The 20,278-nt window shown below is 38.8% G+C and overlaps 1 protein-coding gene and 1 pseudogene across 2 annotated transcripts in view; one reads left to right on the top strand and one right to left on the bottom strand.

The window, feature by feature from the left end:
• Nucleotides 1-7,094: 7,094 nt before the first annotated feature.
• On the bottom strand, nucleotides 7,095-8,125 carry LOC136171842 (craniofacial development protein 1 pseudogene; annotated as a pseudogene).
• A 10,717-nt stretch (nucleotides 8,126-18,842) lies between these two features.
• AP3B1 (adaptor related protein complex 3 subunit beta 1) overlaps nucleotides 18,843-20,278 on the top strand; it is a 232,757-nt gene continuing 231,321 nt past the window's right edge. Inside the window, exons 1-2 of one of the 2 annotated variants that reach the window (XM_065940361.1) lie at nucleotides 19,054-19,128; nucleotides 19,912-19,949. Coding sequence is in view for 1 of the 2 variants with exons in the window: in XM_065940360.1 (XP_065796432.1) it covers nucleotides 19,001-19,128 (128 nt within the window). In the remaining variant the exon portion in view is untranslated. Of the gene's footprint in view, nucleotides 19,129-19,911; nucleotides 19,950-20,278 lie in introns of both variants that reach the window. The other variant, XM_065940360.1, reaches the window with a different exon arrangement.

The raw sequence follows: 20,278 nt of genomic DNA, 5'->3' as shown, positions 1-20,278 counted from the left end.
AAGTTAAACACTGAGTAAACAAAAAAGAATTGATAGTGTTGACCTAGGGCAAAACATACTTTCTAAAGAAAGGGCAAAAGGAGAGAGAGGGGGAATTATAAGGCTTAAGATCAATAACTATAAGATTTTAATATTTGAAATTATAATTAGAAGAGAAACTTAAGTGTGAGCAATTAGTATCTCATGTTTTCTGTGAAAACAACTACCTCTGCTGCCTACAACTGGAACTGCCACTTATCCCCGACAAGAGCTTCTTTTACTAATTGGGTCAGATTATATTTTTAGTGCAATTTTATTCTAATGAATGTGGGCCCTTTCTATTAACCTCAACAGTCAAGAAACATGAAACAATGGGAGAATATATCAGCTGGGACTTCAAAGTAACTGTATATGCTAATGTGACAGGAATGACTGCTTGAGGACAATTTTATTATATCGATTGCAATTATGAAGGGAAAATAAAATCTTCTCAAGTATTCTTCACTCTCTCTAAGTTAATTAAATTTTATAACCTTTGCTAAACTCTTCACACAATAGAATCTTACCAAAGTAATAGCAAATGATGGTTAAGAACTTCATTATCATCCAAAAATTCTGCTGGGTTGATAGATTTAGCATGTTTCTTTATTTTCATTGCAAGCATGATCACTAACAGCATTTATTGAATCTGTAGGGCACTCTGCTAGGTAGACAGAGACACCAAGATATATTTGATGTGGTCCCTGCCCTTGAGAAATTTATAGCCTAAACAGAGCTGTTTAGATTGGTTAAAGTTGGCCCAGAACAATTTGTTTAATCCTATGATTTATTATATAAAGTATTTTAGACCAATAGTCATTCATCAGGGAGACATATGGGTAATACTGGACTCCCACCTTAAAGTTATCTTAAGATAAATTCTACCTCCTACCTTTGCTGAGATATAAAAATTTGTTTTGAAAGATGCTGCAGATGTCGCTAGTTAACTTTTGTTTTTGTTTTTTTTTTCTTCAGAGAGAATGAAGTCCATTGATCGCAAGAAGCTAGAATACTAATCCTCTGAGCATTTTATTTGGGTGACTTGGAAAAACAGTTCAATTCCCATCTCTGCAACTAATTAGCTGTGTGACTATTGCTTGCAGCGCCTTCTTACTCCAGCTGCTGAGCTAAGGGAGGGGCTTTCCAAGTCTGCGACTTGAAAGAAATCCTTTATCATTGAATACAATGACATACTTGCATCAGTAAACCATAGTCTCACCTCCCTCTCTTCTTAAAGAACCTGCTTACTGCTGCTGCTGAGTCCCTTCAGTCGTGTCCGACTCTGTGCGACCCCATAGACGGCAGCCCACCAGGCTCCCTCATCCCTGGGATTCTCCAGGCAAGAACACTGGAGTGGGTTGCCACTTCCTTCTCCATCTTAAAGAACCTAGCCAACAAATAATGCTGAAATTGCAGTGCACTCTCTGCCTGATTAAAACAGCTTTCTGTATGAAAACTTACTTAACATTTCCATGAAATAGACATCATGTGTCAAAAGAGAGCAAGTTTTCTAATACAGAATACGGCAGTAATCATCACATGTTAATATAAAGAAAAGTTTTTAGTATCATGAGATGTTTTACACTGATTTTCAACATGAGTTTGAGAAAGGTGAGGCAACAGAATTTTTTCCTTTGCAAATTGGATATATGGAAATAAGTAATAGGGATAATTGGGTAAGTATATTTCCTGGAAAAATGTTCTAAGTGTATCTTTCTGGTTTATTTCGTTTGCTCGGTAATCAGGCCCTACATGATTATCAAATTTCCTTTGTGATCACATTTAATTGTAGGTTAATGATCCATTTCCTTTATCAGTGGTATTAGTGGATGTGTCTCCCAACATAACAGTCACACAGAGCAGGAGTTTCTGTAGGTGAAGCAGGTCACGGAGGCTTTCCAATTCACACTGTAGTCTATCCTCAATTAGGCATTTTGAAGAGGTTGTATATAACTTTAAGAATTTTTACAACCTTGACATCCTAGATATCTGTGCTTTCTCTTTATTCTTTTTGCTTTCATAGAAAAGTTGAAAGAAGAAAACAATGAATACGTAAGTACTCTTCACCTAGTTCACCGAATATTTACATTTTGTCACATTTTTCTCTTGATACATATATACTGTTTTTTAAAAAAAAGTTTTTATTTTTATTTTTTTCTTCAGTTTTATTGAGATATACTTGACATGCAGCAAGACTCTGCACTCCCAGCACAGGGAGTTGGGCTCAATTCCCGGTCAAGGAACTAGATCCCATCTGCTGCAACTAAGACCCGCCACAGCCAAATAAATCAATATTGAAAAGACCTTCATGAATATTAATACAAAAGCCTTGTTGAAAAATATACAAATAGAATTTAGCCATGAATATATCATAATCAACCAAGGATGCTAGGCTCATTCAATATTCAAACATTAATCCAGATACAAACATACTTTTGAAAAGACTTTTTTCACCCAATCCACTTGAAAATAAGTTGCCATTATCATGACATTTAACCCATAGGTGTTTCAGCATACATCTCTGGGAAAAAGTAGGACTTTATCCCCCCTATCCAAAATACTGTTATGATACCTAAAAGGGTGACATTAGTTCAATAACACCATCTAGTGAACAGAGTCCATATCTTCATTCCACTAATTGTCCACAAGATATTTCTTATGTGGTTGCTTTTTGAATGCAGGATCCAATGGTGTTTTGTACTTTGCATTTGGTTTTTATGTCTCTAATATTTTTTATTCTAAAGTAGTTCTCCTGCCTTTCTATACGCATAACAATTTTTTAAGTGTACAGGTCTATGTCTTCCGTCTTAATAAAAAAAATTTTGGAGAAAAGAGTAAAGATAAATGGACCACATGTTACTTTTTCTGTTGCCAGTGCCTGAGAAGAAGCCTAACTACTGGGCCTAACTTCTTTAGCTTGGCAACTTGACTTATTTTATATAAGAAATGTTGATAAAAAGGAGAAATCTTATAATGTTTCTGTAATAACAAGGAATGCTGGGATTTAATATTAGCCATGAGCACATAGATCATTAAGATTTCCCTGAATCTGCTTAACTATTAAAGATAATGTTAGAATATTTGAGCTGGAAGAAACTCAGAGGCAAATTAAATAGCTAAATTCCTTATTTAGCAGTAAGGGAAGTGAATCTCAAAAAGTCTGTAATTTGTCAAGGTTATACCACCAGTTAATTGTAAAAGTGGGACTAGAAATAAGATGTCTTGATTTCCAATATCCTCATGTCCCTGATTCTCTCATCTTCTCTGCCATTATCTTCCATCCCTTTTATCTCCTTTCTTTTCTAATTCTTCCTTTCCTCTTTTTCCATTCTTCTATTGAGCAAACAACAACAGATCTTTTTTTAAAAACAAATTTAAAAAACCAAATCACTTCTGGGACTTTCCTGGTAGTCTAGAGGCTAAGATTCCTGCTCCCCTCCCTGCAGGGAGCCCAGGTTCCACCCCTGGTCAGGGAAGTAGATGCCCCATGCCTCAGTGAGGATCCCACATACCACAGTTAAGACTTGGCTCAGTCAAATAAAAAACAAACAAAAACCCAATTCACTTTTGTTACACTTCTGCCAGATTTTCTCAATAGCAGCCACATTGACATTTTCGGCCGGGTGTTTCTTTGTGATGGAGCACTGTCCAGCGCACTGTAAGATATTTAGCAGCATCCCTGGGGTCTATCCATTGGGGCGAGTAGCGCGCCTTTCTTTGTGACAATCAAAAATGTCAAATATTCGAGGGTTCGGGGGATGGGGTTGTGGGGATAAAATTATCCCTGATTGAGAACTACTGCCAAGTGCTTCTTACTTTGGCAGTGGTTCTTGTTTTATTTATCAACTCTGCTTTTACTACAGGTCAATATGAGTCCAAAATGTTATGGAGTTGTAATCATAGCATAGATGTAATGTTTATTCTATTTTTTCCACTTGATTTGTAGTATTTCCATTGTTGCTGTATGCCACAGACATCTGTTGTTTTTATCTACCCTGCTCCCTCTTCCAGCAACAGCACCCCTTTGTCTGTTGCGGAATTGCATCTCCTTTAGGCTCGTCATTTGATTCTAGGGTCCTTCCCCCAGGCACAAGTGACTCAAGCCTGACCAGTCATAACAATCCTTCTCCAAAGCATGGTCAGTCTCAGTGTCAGGCATATCACCCAAACCCGGCCAGTCAAAGCCCTTTCCTGGGAATTTGCTAGAAGACTCTATTTCATTTGTGTTACCAAAACTGTGACTTTGTAACACTGAAGCTCCCTGCAGCTATGTCATCAGCTTATCTGCAGTTCAAGAGAATAAAGCCAACACAGACAGAAAGCAGGGTTGAAAGATGGGAGAGAAAATCCTGATGGTATCATTTGAATCTCTATATTCATTCACATCTAAGGGCAGCGAATCCTTGTCAATAAATCTCTCCCCCACCAATCCCGCCCCCCCTTTTTCATTCTTTTGCTAAGATGGTTTGACAGGGATTCTTTCACTTGCAACAACAACAACAAAAAGTGCTGATTAAGAAAATAATATTCAAGTTGTGGCACCATGATTTCCCTAACTGTTCTGCTAACATTGAACTTTAAAGTGATTTGAGGTATTTTTCCATTACAAATAGTGTTCTTTTTCAGTGCCTTTTGAATGACTTCTAGTAAATTTTCCATTAGTTTCACTCAAACATGGGCCCTAGGTTTGAATTCTGAACTACAAGATTTAAAATTGAATCACTTACCATCTAATTTAAGGCCATTTGGTTTTGCTTTATTCTCTTTTGCTTTTGCACTTCTATTACAATCATTCCATCTGTGGTTATACCAACTGTTGTGGCAGTATCTGCTCCAGCCGTTTGGGCGCATTTGAAGGCAGTAGCGTGCTACATCAGTGGTTTAGGAAATTTTTTATGGTACTGTGAAGATTTATTTCTGACTCTTGTAGGACCTGCTTTATGATTTCTTTTAACTATTAACTGCAAGGCCAATAGTGTTCAATTTTAAGTTTTCAAACTTTTACAGTCACTTATGGTACAATACTATTCTATTATCCTAATGTCTGTGAAAAATGTCTTACTGTTTCATTGCTGTGAAGTCTATACATACCTGCTTTACCCACATAAATTAGCTTTTCCACATCTTAAAGTCTAGCACAAATGTTAGTGCCTTCTATGCGATTTCTTTTACCACTTTCCCCAAATTGTTTCCACCTCTCATTAGTAAATTTACCTTTTACCTATGAGAGTTGATGCAATAATGGGGGTAGTGCCAATTTAGGTAGTCAAGTATACCTTGACTGTTAACAGTCATGGACGTGCCTTTCAGAGAATAGTAGGTAGCAATATACTACACTACAAAATGTATTACCATCAAATTTATGGATGCATAATTTACAATACCAAAAATTTAGGAGCAAATCAATGTTCAATATTAGGGGCTGATTTAATTAAGTATGATATAGCCATAAATGGAATACTATGGTGTTGGAAAAAAAGAACAAGTAAGTTTTATAAACACTGATACATTTCCAAGATATATGATTAAGTATCTGAAGAGATAGTATAATAGGGAAAAAATTGTGGACCTGAAGTCTAGTCTATGTTCAAAGACCGGCTCTGCTATTTATTAGTTGTGCAAACTTGGACAAATTTCTTAAGCCTAGTTCCTCAGTTTTTTCACCTATGAAATGAGGATGCTAATGGTAGCTATGGTTTTTCCAAGAGTCACATATGGATGTGAGAGGTGGACTATAAAGAAAGCTGAGTGCTGAAGAATTGATGCTTTTGAACTGTGGTGTTGGAGAAGACTCTTGAGAGTTCCTTGGACAGCAAGGAGATCCAACCAGTCAATCCTAAAAGAAGTCAGTCCTGAATATTCCTTGGAAGGACTGATGTTGAAGCTGAAACTCCAATACTTTGGCCACCTGATGTGAAGAACTGACTCATTGAAAAAGACCCTGATGCTGGGGAATATCGAAGGTGGGAGGAGAAGGGGACGACAGAGGATGAGACGGTTGGATGGCATCACTGACATGATGGACATGAGTTTGAACAAGCTCCAGGAGTTGGTGATGGCCAGGGAGGCCTGGCATGCTGCAGTCCATGGGGTCTCAAACAGTCGGACTGAGCGACTGAGCTGAACTGAACTGAACGATAACTGTGTCGCAGGACTGTGTGGGGATCAAATGAGTTAGTAAATGCCAAGCACTTAGAAGAATGTCTCATTGTTGCTGTTTAGTTGCTAAGGCCTGTCTGACTCTTTTGTGGCCCCATGAACTGTAGCCCACCAGGCTCCTCTGTACATGGGATTTCCCAGGCAAGAATACTGGAGTGGGTTGCCATTTCCTTCTCCAAGGGATCTTCCCTACCGAGGGATTGAACCCACGTCTCCTGCATTAGCAGGGATTCTTCACTGCTGAGCCAACAGGGAAGCCCAGAGAGTGTCTGGCTTATAGTAAAACAGTAGAACTATTACAATGGAGTGTGAATGAATGGTTTTGAATGACTTAATATAACTAATAAAGTAAAACAATCTTTTTAACATACTGCAGTAATTTGAATTATTCATCATTTTTTAGTATATCACATATTTTCACCACGACTACCTTGTGCTGTATTACACATATTCATGTAGAGGGTTATCTCTTCTTGTTAAGATGTCTTTGAGGAGAAGGCTTGGCTTTTCCTCAGCTTTGTGCCAAACATGATCTCCAGCACTTGCCATATGCAAGGCAAGTTCCATATGTATATATTGACTGCATTAGTAAAACATTCAGATTGCTCTCTGCATATAAAAACTTCAGAGCTTTCACACTTTAAGGAGTTTAAGAAGATGTCTAAGAGAGCTGATTCTATAATTTTAACATTTAGGAACACCTTCAGAGATTTTGTTAACAAAGAAGTTAGAAAGTTTATTTATACTTGGAGGAGCAGTATTCTTATTTTCTTTTTTTTTTTTTTAATTTTTATTTTTGAAAGGACAAACTAAACAAATGAAATCATGTGAGATCAAGATACAAAGAAGAAATTCAATGTAGAAAAAAGGACCTTGCTGGGAGACAGTCAATGAGAAACAGGAAACATCTCGCAGACACACAAGAAGCTCAGACTGTAGAGAGGACTACGCTGCCGGGGGCTCCTCATCACATTAGGGCTTCATTTTGCTCAGCCTGAGATCTCGCTCGATTTCAAACTGCCTGTGATCCACTCGGTCTAGAAAAGCTTTTCGTTCGATGTACCCCTCCTTCCCGCGGTTGTGGATGGCTAGCTCCTCGCCAATGCCCTCTTCCTCCTTGAAGCTCTCCCAGTCCAGCTTGGACTTCTCTAGCGTGCTCATCTTCTGCTTCTTGGCTCCGATTTTCCCCAAAAGGCTGCTCATGCCACTTGATCTTTTTAACCCTGACCCGGCAGGAAGTGACAGCACAGATGAGGGAATGTTAGACTGGGGTTTTTCTTTCTCGTTTTGCTTGAAGAAGGATTTGGCTTCTTTAGATGTGGCATTCATTTCCTTAATCACCCTGACTTCTTCACCAGCAAAATCAAACACCTTTGTAATTTTAACTTTTTCTGTTTCTTGAGGTTTCTCTAGCTTTTCTGCTTTGACCAAATGACTTGAACTTGTCTCTTCAGTCTCCTCTCCTGTTTTAACATGTGTACTTGGGGGCACTTTTGATTTCGGGTCTACATCATTCAGGAAGCTGACCCATAGTTCATCCTCCTACTTTTTCCTGGCATCCTCTGACTCAATGCCTTTTTCCTGCCCTGTTGCTGCATCTTCCTCCTCACTACTACTTCCTCCAGATTCCTCGTTGGCAACCTCTTCATCCTCTACTAGTGAGAGGCCACCTTGTTTTCTCTTCCTGGCCAGAACGCTCTCAGCCTTTCTTTTTGTCCCTTTGGTTTTCTGTGTCTCCTCTTCACCATCCACTTCATCTTCCTTCACTAATTCATTTATATCATCTTCACTATACTCTCCACCCGAGGGCACGTAGTCCTCGTTCTCCTCGGAGGTGGAGAAGTCTTCAGAGTCGAATTCCTCCATGTCTACAGGGGCGAAGCAGCTGTGCCCAAAGGCAAAGCTCTAGGGATAGAGTGTAGTGGTCTGAGACAGGAGGCGGTGGCTGGGGCGGACCCCGCCAAGTATTTTCTTTTCCTTAAAAAAAAAATTTTTTTTTAATGAGTAAAAGAGATAATACTTTTTAGGAACTTTGGGTCTGAGAAAGATCAAGAACTTGCCTGACTTTGTACAGCTAGCTGGTGACGGAGTCAGGGTTCAAACCCAGATCTGATTAATTGTTCTTTTTGCCACAAGAGGGAGGCAGAATGGAAAGCTACATTCACTGACTTTGTAAGTAAACCTCAGAGAAAGGAAATTAGGAAGAGGTTTTCACTAGATTTTTACTCAACAGAGCTTCACTTTGCTGAGCACATGCTCTAGGCATCTAAACTTCTTTTAAAACGTAGGACTAAATAAAAACACTCAATATATTAAGAATATGAGGAAAAATGCAACAACAAAATCATTTTGTATAACTTAACCCTTTGCCTCTGAGATTAAGTCCCTCTGAGGTTCTTAAAGAAGAGAATGATAAGAGGCCTAAAGGTTCCCCTTGTGATATTTAGTGATAATAGTTTCTCTCTAGTCTTCTAACATCATTTCAAATAAATATTAGTCATTGTCTAGAGTCGGGCTTATCACATTTCATTTTCCAGAGCAATTTCATTATAAAATATAATAATTAAGTCTTGGCTTTTTCAAAGCATAAATTTGCAAGTGTGTACCATTTTAGAAAACCTGAAATGTGAAAATCCCCAAATGCTTGGTACATTAGAGGACTGCATAAATTCAATTACAGAAGGATTCTTCATGTTTCCAAATAATTGATCATGGGGTGTCTTTAAATAGGAGGGCATTATATCTCATATTAATATGGCAAAAGAAACTTTGCACTCTATTGGAAAAAAATGTCCTCTTTAACCCAATGCAAAGCCTTCAGAAGGGTTTGTGTTGCAGAGAGAGACACAGATAACTAAAAGACTCAGCTGTCCCAAACAGTGGTTACTAATGGGAGTGAGAATAGGCAAGAGCACTGTTAGGATGGGTGGACAGGAAAGACCTCTGCTTGGGTGATATTCGAGCGAACAGCTGAATAGAATGAAGCCTGAATAAAGCTGAAGGAATCAGACTTTTGAAGACCCAGTGAAACAACGTTCTTTATATCACTGAGTAAGTAAGGTCTCCCGGGTCAGAACGAATGTGCTGGATCAAGAGACAAAACACCACACTGGAATACAGTAAACTAGGGGGAGTGGCTCCTAATGAAGTCTTTAGATATGAGTGAGGATCATGCAGGACCATGGTGAGCACATGGAGTTGATTTGGATCCTGCATTTTTTTTTTGCAAGTTCATTTTAATTTTTATTACACACCACAGACATGTACACTAACCAGAGAGTAGGATGACCCTTTGCACTCTAAAACCACAGGAAATATATTCCCATCTAACCTCTTTTTTCTGATATTGGAGTGGCATTTCAGATTACCATCTTGGAACTGGTTTATGGCAAAGTAAAAGAAACCGTGGAAGGCAATGGATATATAGCATAATCACAAAGCTATTTTTGGACGCTAGTGGTAACAGGCTGATTGAGAATAACAGGGCTGTGCAGTATTCAAAATGCTATTACTCAGGTATTTATTTTGTTGTTGTTGTTGTTTATTCACTAAGTTGTGTCCAACTCTTGAGGCCCCAAGGTCTGTAGCCCACCAGGCTCCTCTGTCCATGGGATTTCCCAGGCAACAATGCTTGAGTGGGTTGCGATTTCCTTCTCCAGGATTCTGAAATTTCTAAAGAGCTCAATAAATGGAAAAAACCTTTGCTATTAGAGAACAAATTATTGTTTCCTTCATTATTCAAATTTAAATATTTTTTGAAGTGGGAGCACTTAGAAAAATGCTTGTGAAATTTGAGTCTTCACTAACCCTGTAAAATGTAAATTCTGCTAAAAAACAGAAGAGAGTCACTTTCTAATTGTAAAGGCTGTTAAAACTATTTATGTAAATATATCTACTGTTTCTAGTCTAGATTTATACCAAGAGTCTTTTTTACCCCAATTCTTAACCATCCTCAATCCTGAAAATATTTTCCTAAAATTTACTCAAGTTTTGTGGTTTATTTTTCAGCAATCTGGAATTTATTTTTAGATAGTGTGAGTCAGAGATTGTGGTAGGATGAGTGATAACCCCTAAATATATTCAAATCCTAATTTCTAGAAACTATGAATGTTACCTTATAAGGCAATAATGACTTTGCCTACATGATTAAAGTTTTTGATGTGAGGAGATTAGCCGCATCTAATTTAGTTGCTAAATCATGTCTGACTCTTTTGCAACCCCATGGACTGTAACCCGCCAGGATCCTCTTTCCCAGGCAAGAATGCTAGAGTGGCCATTTCTTCTCCAGGGGATCTTCCTGACCCGAGGATTGAACCCATGTCTCCTGCATTGGCAGGTGGAGTCTTTACCACTGAGCCACCAGGGAAGCCACTAAATTACCTAGGTAGGTCCTAAACATTAGATTGGCTAAAAGGTCATTTGGGTTTTCTATAAGTTGTTACGGAAAAACTTGAACCAATATAACTTGAATGAATTTTTGGCCAACCAAATATAATCACAAATGTCCATGTTGGAGTGAGGCCGAGGGAGTTTGTCAGGGCAGAGAGTTTTGAAGATGTTATGCTTCTGTCCTTGAAGATTAAAGAAGGGGCCAAGAGCCAAGGAATGAAAGGAATGCAATCTAGCTGCTAGAAAAGGCAAGGAAGGTCTTAGGTCTTATCCCTGGAGCTCTGGGAGGAGTGGCTCTGCCCCTATTTTAGAATGTATCCCTTCACTTCTAGTGGCACTAGTGGTAAAGAACCTGCCTGCCAAAGCAGATGTAAGAGAAGCATTCCATCCCTGGGTTGGGAAGATCCCCTGGAGGAGGAAATGGCAACCCACTCCAGTATTCTTGGTTGGAAAATCCCATGGACAGAGGAGCCTGGCGGGTTACAGTCCATGAAATCACAAGGGCTACAGTCCATGGGATTGCAAAGAGTCGGAAATGACTGAGCAACTAACTCTACTACTGCTACCTTGACTTCAATCTTCTAAGCTCCAGAACTGCAAGAGATTAAACTCATGTTGGTTTAAGCTGCTAGATTTGTGGTAATTTGTTACAGCAGTCATCAGAAATGAATACAGAAATCTAACTTAATTTTTCACCCTATAGCTAACTAATTAATTGTCCCAGTACCATTTATTGAATGATACATTATTTCATAAGTGTTCTGAAATGTTACCTTTATCATAATGTCAATACTCACTCAGAGTTAGCCTATTTCTATTCTATCAATCAGTCTATTGATTCTTGAGACACTACCAAACTTTTAAATTGCAACAATTTTATAGTACATTTATGTGAGTAGAAGGGTAATTCCTTCGTCATGCTGTATTCCTCCTAACCCTCACCTCCAGTTTCTTTCTTCAAGCTGCGTTTATTCATCCAGATAAACTTTAGATTTAGCTTGTCTGGTAAAGAAGTTTGAATTTTGATGGTAATTGTGTTAAATATTATAGATCCACTTTCCTATCCAGAAACATGGACTCTCTTCTCAGGTGTTTTCCCCACTGTCCACCCTTTGGTAAAATGTTATAGTTTTTTTTTCACTTATGTCTTGTAAACTTCTAAGGCTTATTTGTTGCTACTCTGGAATAGGGTCTTTTAAAACTACATTTTATAAGTGGATATTGGTGTGTAGGACTGCTATTGGATTTTGAATCTGGCCACTCTGCTGAATCAACATAAAGTTCTACTACTTTTCTCTTAGATTTTCCAGCAAGATAATCATATTATCTATAAATATTATAATTTTTCTTTTCCATGATCTATTTTTTCTTATCTTTCTTATTGTATTAGCTAGAATTGATAGTACTAAATGGTAATGCTGTTACTAGGTATATCTATTCTTTTTCTGACTGTAGTTGGAATACTTTAGTGTTTCACTATTAAGTAGTAATGTGTTGTACTCTGTATGTTTGTGGAAATATTTTAGCATAATCTGTACATACAACATTTATGTAGTAGTACTCCCTTATCTGGGCTTCCCAGATGGCGCTAGTGGTAAAGAACCCTCCTGTCAATGCAGGAGATGTAAGAGATGATGGTTCCATCCCTGGGTCAAAAAGATGCCCTGGAGGAGGGCATGGCAACCCACTCCAGTACTCTTGCCTGAAGAATCCCATGGACAGAGGATCCTGGTGGGCTACAGTCAATAGGGTCGCAAAGAGTTGGTCACAACTGAAGTGACTTAGTACGCACTCCCTTATCTACAGTGGATATGTTAAAAAAAAAAAAAAACACCCAGTGGATGCCTAAAACCATGAGTAGTACTAAACCCTATCTATATTTTTTTTCTATGCATACATAATAATGATAGCGTTTAATTTAGGAACAGTAAGAGAATATCCAAATTGCCAGAAACATTACTCCTGTACTGTGTATCCATTATTAAGGATTATAAGGTTTCCTTAAAAACAAGCCCTGTGATACTGATAACCAAGATTGCTACTAAGCGACCAATGAGCAGGTAGTGTATATAGTGTGGCTATGCTGGACAAACAGGTAATTCATGTCCTGGACAAAGCAGAATGGGACAGCACAAGATTTCATCATGTCACTCAGACTAGCATGCAGTTTACAATGTATGACTGTTTATTTCTGGAATTCTTCATTTAATGTTTTTGAATTGTGGTTGATTGCAGGTAACTGAAACCATGGAAAGCAAAACTGGACAAATGGGGACGACTGTATATGCACAATGATGGTAACACTACTTCTTTCCATTTCCTGGGCTATCAAGCATTTCTTTAAGTCAGAAAAACTGATTCAGTTTTATTAAATCCATTTCTAATATCTATTAATATATATACTGCATATACTAAGTATAATCAGTTTTTTAATGTTTAAGCTTCTTTTATTATACATAAAACCTACAGGGTAGTTTTGTTTTCCTTTAATATTAGTTCAGCATATTACTTAGAAAGTCTGTACATCTCCTTATTTGGTATTAAAAAATCAGGCTTTGATATTAATAACACTAGTTTTACAAAATGAATTTGGAAGTGCTTTGTCTTTTTCTTTTTAAAAACTCAGTGATAGTTTAATGTAACAGAAATTGGAAATCGCTTTAGGCCTAATAGAACTATATTGGTTTAGTGTCTTTCTAGTGGTAGATTTTTGACAATTTTTGAAATTTTCTTCTGTAATTATTTAGTCTATTCATGTTTCCTAGTACTTTTTGAACCATGTTTTATAGCTTACATTCTTCCAGAAAATAAAGAGAAAAGGTTAACATTTACTATCTATAATGTGCCTACAAATAAAAAAGACCTATAACTCATTTGAAAATAAGCAAATGTCAACTCAGCATATTAAAAGAAAAAAATTCATTTAATGTATGCTTTAATTCCATCACATTTGGAGTAATTATATAGTCTTGCTTCCCTGGGAAAGGCCTGGTTTATATGTGCTCTTTCAGTAAAATTATGACTAGTTCATAAAATCTTAAAAGTTTGAAATTTGGACAATGCATTCTTATACGGACATCACCAACTCAATGGACATGAATTTGAGTAAAACTCCAGGACCTGGTGGAGGGGAGCTGAGTCTGGCATCCTGCAGCCCATGGGATCGCAGAGTCAGATGTGACTTAGCGACTGAAGAACAACAATGAAAACAAATGAGATTAAAATTTAAATGATAATGCGGATCTTATTATTTATATTTTGCCAGTGAGATTAACAAATGTTAAAAAGATTTACAGTATTCATTGCTGGAAGGGGTATGATGAAACAGAGGAATATTTGTAGAAGAGATAATTGGAATCCTCCTTTTGGCTTATAAATTTGGCACTAACAAAATTTTTAAGTATGTACATCACTGGACCTAGCTATTCGACTTCTGGGATCTTACTTAATGGAAAAACTGATGCAAGTGTACAAACACACATATGGGCAATATTATTGTATAAGCTACTGACTAAATAATTAAAAGTGTATCCATAGAATGAAATATTACATATATGTTTTAAAAATGAGTCAGCCATATAAATTGACACTGAAAGATTTCCACAATAGACTAAAATAAAAAAAAGATGCAGAGTGATAATACAGTTTTAACTGACATTTGGTAAAATATACACATGTATAATTAGTTTTTCTATGCTTAGAAAATAAGTTCAAAAATATGTATATACCAAATTTAACACCTATAACATGGGAGTTCAAATGAACAGAAACTGAAATTGGAAAATTCAATAAAGATTTTATTAAAATGTTAGGGAAAAAAAACATTTTGAAAAAACAGCATGTTTAACAATGATCCTGAGATTCTATATATGTCAATAGGAGACAGAAAAAATTGGTTTGGGCTTGGTAACAGAGATCAAAGAATAATTTGGTTCTATTAGAGCTGAAGTTTCTTCTGGTTAGGAGCGTGACCTTTCTTCTGTCAGAAAACATCCGAACTATATGTAAGATTCTTGAATTCTGAATGAATGTGAGAGCTTGACTTCAACCTATGTAGTTACTATTTTTATGTATTTTTTTACATTTCTGTAAGAATACTTCTGTAACAGTCTTGCAATCTTAAGGCATAAAGGAATTCAAGTCTTCTCTTGTCAATTCTCTAATATCTTTTCAGTGATGAAGTTTCATCTGTTTTTCCAAGGAGTATTTATTTTGCATCCTATACATAAGAATCCAGAGAAAAATTACCCAACAAGTATTTAGAGGAATATATAATCATAATACTCACACTATTTAAGGACAATGTAAAAAAATTGTAGCTCAATTTCCTACAGTAGTCTGCATGAAAAAATTAAAATATTACCAAATAAAATCAAGCAGTGAGTTAAACATAACAGACTCAAGAATAAAGAACTTAAAATGTATAAGAAAAGCAAACTACTCAATGTAAAATCAAATAAGTATGTTCATGTGCAGTTCTCAGAAAACAAAATGCAAATGGAACAATAATTTTAAAAGGTACTCAGATTCATTATGAATATGAAAATGAAAATGAAGTATAATAAAACAATATTCATGCCTATCATATTGACGATGATGAAAACTTTTAAGAAAACAAAGTGTTAGTGAAAATGTGAGGAAAGATCTCTCAGCATTGCTGTGGGAATGTAAACTGTTAAAATTATATGTTAGTCGCTCAGTCGTGTCCGACTCTTTGTGACCCCATGGTCTGTCCATGGGATTTCTCAGTCAAGAATACTAGAGTGGGTTTCCATTCCCTTCTCCAGGGAATCCTCCCAACCCAGGGATTGAACCTGGGTCTCCTGCATTGCAGGCAGATTCTTTACAGTCTGAGCTACCAAGGATCGCTCCAGTAAAATTATACTGGAGAACAATTTAGGATATTCAGCAAAGGTATATATAATGTACAACCAAGACATTCTATGCCAAGAAATAAATGCCAAAGATTCTCTAGGGTATGTGTGTATCAATGTCCTCATTTTACAGATAAGTGAAGTGAACTCTTAGCTTCTTTTATTATTAAATGAACTAATATTTATATGCCTGGTACATATTAAGCCATTTAGTTTTTAAAAATAATTTTATTTATTTATTTATTTTTGGCTGTGCTGGCTCTTTGTGGCTGCACGGGCTTTTCTCTAATTGTGGCAGATGGGGACTATTCTCTAGTTGCAGTGCGTGGGCATCTTATTTCAGTGACTTCTCTTGTTGTGGAGCAGGGGCCTCCAGGGTGCACAGGCTTCAGTTGCTGTGGCATGTGGCTCAGTAGTCGTGAATCCCAGGCTCTAGAGCCCAGGGTAGTTACGGCCCACGGGCTTGGTTTCTCTGCAGCATGTGGGATCTATCCAGATTAGAGATTGAACCCATGTCTCCTGTATTGGCGGATTCTCTACCATGGAACCACCAGGGAAGCCCTAAGCCATCTATTAAGTATATATCATCATCACCAACATCATCATCATTATCATCATAAATAATCAGCTATAGATTAAATTCCATAGATCGATCAATATCATCATTATTGACAACAACACATTTTAAGTGCTTCATTGTCTCATCCCTGGAGGGATATTCAAACATGAATAAAAAACCTGCCAAGTTTTGATCAGAATATGAAGTATGGAGGGCATTCTTCTCTCTCCATTAGAGGACCTAGAATTGCAGTCATGCTTGTTTCCAATATAACAGTGTGGCTTTTCTTTTTAAAAATAAACTCTTATTTTTTGTTAAAACTTTATTTCTTAGAAGTTTTAGATTGACAGCAAAATTGAGAGGAAAGTATGGAGATTGCCCGTATGTGTCCTGCCCTTATACATGCACTGCCTCCTCCTTATCGCATCTTCATTAGCATGGTCATTTGTTACAACTGATGAACCTTTACTGACCCATCATTATCACCCAAAGTTCACGGTGTCCGTTAAGATTCATTCATTCTATGGTGTTGTTCTATTCTATGTTATTCATTCTATTCTAAGGTGTTATTCATTCTATGGGTTTAGAGAAATGTATTCTGATACGTATTCATCATCATGGTATACAGTGTATTCTCAATGCCCTAAAAATCCTCTCTTCTCTGCCTTTTCATCCCTCCTCTCCCCAAATGAATCCCTGGCACCCACTGATGCTTTTACTGTCTTATAGTTTGGCGTTTTCCAGATGCCATATAGTTGGAATCACAGAATATATAAGCTTTTCAGATTGACTTCTTTCACTGGCATGCATGCTCAGTTGCTAAGTCATGTCCAGCTGTTTGTACTCCATGGACTATAGCCCGCCAGGCTCCTCTGTCTATAGGTTTTCCCAGGCAAGAATACTGGAGTAAGTTGTCATTTCTTTCTCCAGGGGATCTTCTCGATCCAGGGATTGAACCTGTATCTCCAGCATCTTCTTGTATTGACAGGCAGATTCTTCACCACTGAGTCACCTGGGAAGGCCCTCTTTCACTTAGTAATGTGCATTTAAGATTCCTCCACGTCTTTTCATGGCTCAATAGCCTCTCTCTTTTTAGTGCTGAATAATATTCCACTGTCTGGATGTGCCACATTTTAGTTACACATTCACTCTCTGAAGATACATCCTGATTGCTTTCCATTTTGGTGATTATGCTAAACACATCTGTGCATGTGCATGTTTTTTCATGGACATGTTTTCACCTCCTTTGGATAAATACCAAGGAGCACAATTGGTGGATTATATGATAAAAGTATGTTTAATTTTGTAAGAAACTGCCAAACTATCTTCCAAAGCGGCTGTACCATTTTGCATTCCCACCAGCAATAAATGAGAGTTTCTCGGGCTCTATATCCCCGCCAGCATTTGGTGTTGTTAGTGTTGTGGATTTTGAGGATTTTAGTAGTAGTAGGTATGTGGTGTTGTTTAGTCAGTGGGTTGTCCTACTCTTTTTTGAGATCCCAAGTCCTGTAGCCCGCCAGGCTCCTCTGTCCATGGGATTTTCCAGGCAAGAATATTGGAGTGGGTTGCTCTTTCCTTCTCCAGGGTGATCTTCCCCAGCCAGGGATTGAACCTGTGCTTCCTGCCTAGTAGGCTTTACTGCTGAGCCCCAGGGAAGATAGGTAATGATATCTGACAATTGTTTTCAGTGTGGCCATTAGAGGATGTGAAGACCACGTTCTGATGCTTGTACAACACTTCAGACCCGCCTCATACACTGGCCCTCTGGGTTGTGTTTCAGTGTGTGCTGTTCTAGTTGTTTGACTCTTTGCGACCTCATGGACTGTAGCCCACTAGGCTCTTCTGTCCATGGAATTCTCTAGGCAAGAATACTGGAGTGCATAGACATTCCCTTCTCCAGGCGAACTTCTGCACCCAGGGATGGAACCCAGGTCTCCTGCGTTGCAAGGGGATTCTTTACCTTCTAAACGACCAGGGAAGCCCTGTGTTTCACTAGTCCCCTTACAGTTTCTAGGTTTCGGAGCCTGACTAAAAGGGAAGCAGTGGAAATAGCGCGCAGTCTGCTCTGAAATCCACCTGAATTATCAGGCTGGGGCAAGTTACTCCTGAAAAGAAAGTTTCTCAAGAGCTACTCTGGAGCCAGGCAACTTTCTGCCTTGACTCCTCTTTAGACTTTAGTAAGAGCTACCACAAGAAGAACAAAAAGAGGTGCCCAGATAATGAGCTACTTCTGGTGTTTGGGACAGCTCTATTTACTTTTATTCTACTTTTGGTAGCCAGACGCCAGTAGGAAGCACGCCTTTAGCTCCTCGGAACCAATGACCCCAGGATTTTCCTTTGAAGCTACAATGATCCCAGCTTGGCGGTGGCAGATCCCAGAAAGACAGGGTTTTAGAAATTTCCTTAAAACGCAGAGTTCTGCATACAGATTGCCTGGGGCAGATGTAACAGCAAGACTAAGCAGGCTGGAGCGAAAGCTTTAGAAACCAGCCTAAACAGGAAAAGCAATCCCGATAAGTTTAGCAAAGTTGATCTGGTGTGTTAAACGGTGTTTCAGGAGAAATCTGAAAGCTTCTGGTTTACAACAGGAATCCAAAAAAGAGGTGTCCCGGCCCGGGGGATCTCCTAAGGGCTCAAAATGGATACGTGGGTACCTGTCTCCAAAAAAAAAGAGAAAACTCTAAAAAGAGCTTAGTCCCTAGCACGCTGAGGGCGTGCCCAGCGCAGAGGCTGGGTTCAAGCCGCTCGGCGACCTCAAAAGCCCGGAGGCGGGAACTCCGGTCCGGCCCGGGAGTGGCCGGGGGGTGGGCTCTGGCCGCCCGCACACTGGGCATGCGCAGGGGGTGGCCCGCCGGGTCGGCTGTGGGAGCGGTGACGAGTCCGGAAGCGCCTGCGCGCGCCCCTCTGCCCGAGAACTAGTTTTGTTTCCAGTCGCTGGGACCGGAGCCCGTCAGAGAGAGCCCCGGGCCGGACCCGCTCGACAGCCGGCGACCCCGCAGCGATGTCCAGCAACAGCTTCGCTTACAACGAGCAGTCGGGAGGAGGGGAGGCGACGGAGCTGGGTCAGGAGGCGACCTCAACCATTTCCCCCTCCGGCGCCTTCGGCCTCTTTAGCAGCGATATGAAGAAGTGAGGAGAAAGGTTTGGGGTGGGGACGGGACTGAGGGGCTGGGGCTCCCGGGACAGGGGCGGCGTCGCCCTGAGACCGTCCGGGAGCGGAGCGGGCCTTTCCTGCCGCGGGAGCACTTGGCCGTGGCGGGAGTTGTTGGGAGTTTGAGTTGAGTGTGTGGAGGGGATCTCTAGGAGTTTTCAGCCTTTAGTGAAGAAGAACCTTTGGGACCGCTTAGGTGCCTCCCCCAAAGACCCCGATTGAGTTGGTCTGGGGCCCAGGAGTCTGAATTTTGAACGAACACTTCAAGCTAGTTTAACGTTTGCTTGATGACACCTGGAGAAATTCTCTCGCTAGGGTGGAAGGATTCACGTTTGGGGAGCTGAGAGGGAAAGTTAGATTGTGTCTTATGGGAACCTGTTCTGTGACCCTTAAGTGTAGAAGCAAGGTGGTGTTTTAGGCGCTTTATGAATGAACAAGCTGGTTTATTCGGACACCAGCGTTCCCGGAAAATGTCTTTTGCATAACAGACCAAAAAAGAAAAAACAAAACCCTCCACCAAAGGTAAAAGACAACCCCCAAACCAAAAAACAAAGCTCGGAAACACAATAATAAGCATATGAGGAGAGAATATTTAGAGTGTGGGCAAGTGGTAAAAATTTGCAAATAATGTGGATTTAAAAAATGAACACTAAACAATGTATGCGTGTTTTTTTTTTTATTACGAGTATTTTAAGTACCACCGAAAAAGGGAAAGAAAACACCCCACTCACTGATGTTTTTATTTTTGTTTTTTTTTGTAGTGGGGGAGAGGGAGTGGTTTTAAACTTACAGAATTCTGCTAACTTTGCATTTTTTTGTAATCATTTTTACATTTTTTCTTATTTTTTTTCTAGAGAACGTAGCATTTTTTTTATTGCTCTTTCAATCTCAATTTTATCAGAAGATCTCTCAGTACTCACTGAACATTATAGGCTGACACTAGATTTATGCTGAACTTAAATAATTTATTTGATTAAAATTAAATTTATTTAAAAAGACATTCTGGAAATTGCTAGTAGTTGAAGTTGAGATTACATTTTGACTGCATTAAGCTAACTGAAATCTGTGTGGAGTGTGTGGAACAGAGTTTTTTGTTTATTTCCTTATTCTTAGGTTAGCAAAGTTTAT

The sequence above is a fragment of the Muntiacus reevesi genome, chromosome 7 (genome assembly GCF_963930625.1).
Source record: "Muntiacus reevesi chromosome 7, mMunRee1.1, whole genome shotgun sequence".
NCBI classification, from domain to species: domain Eukaryota; kingdom Metazoa; phylum Chordata; class Mammalia; order Artiodactyla; family Cervidae; genus Muntiacus; species Muntiacus reevesi.
Note: the sequence above shows the minus strand (reverse complement) of the source record. Positions and strands in the feature narration are given on the sequence as shown.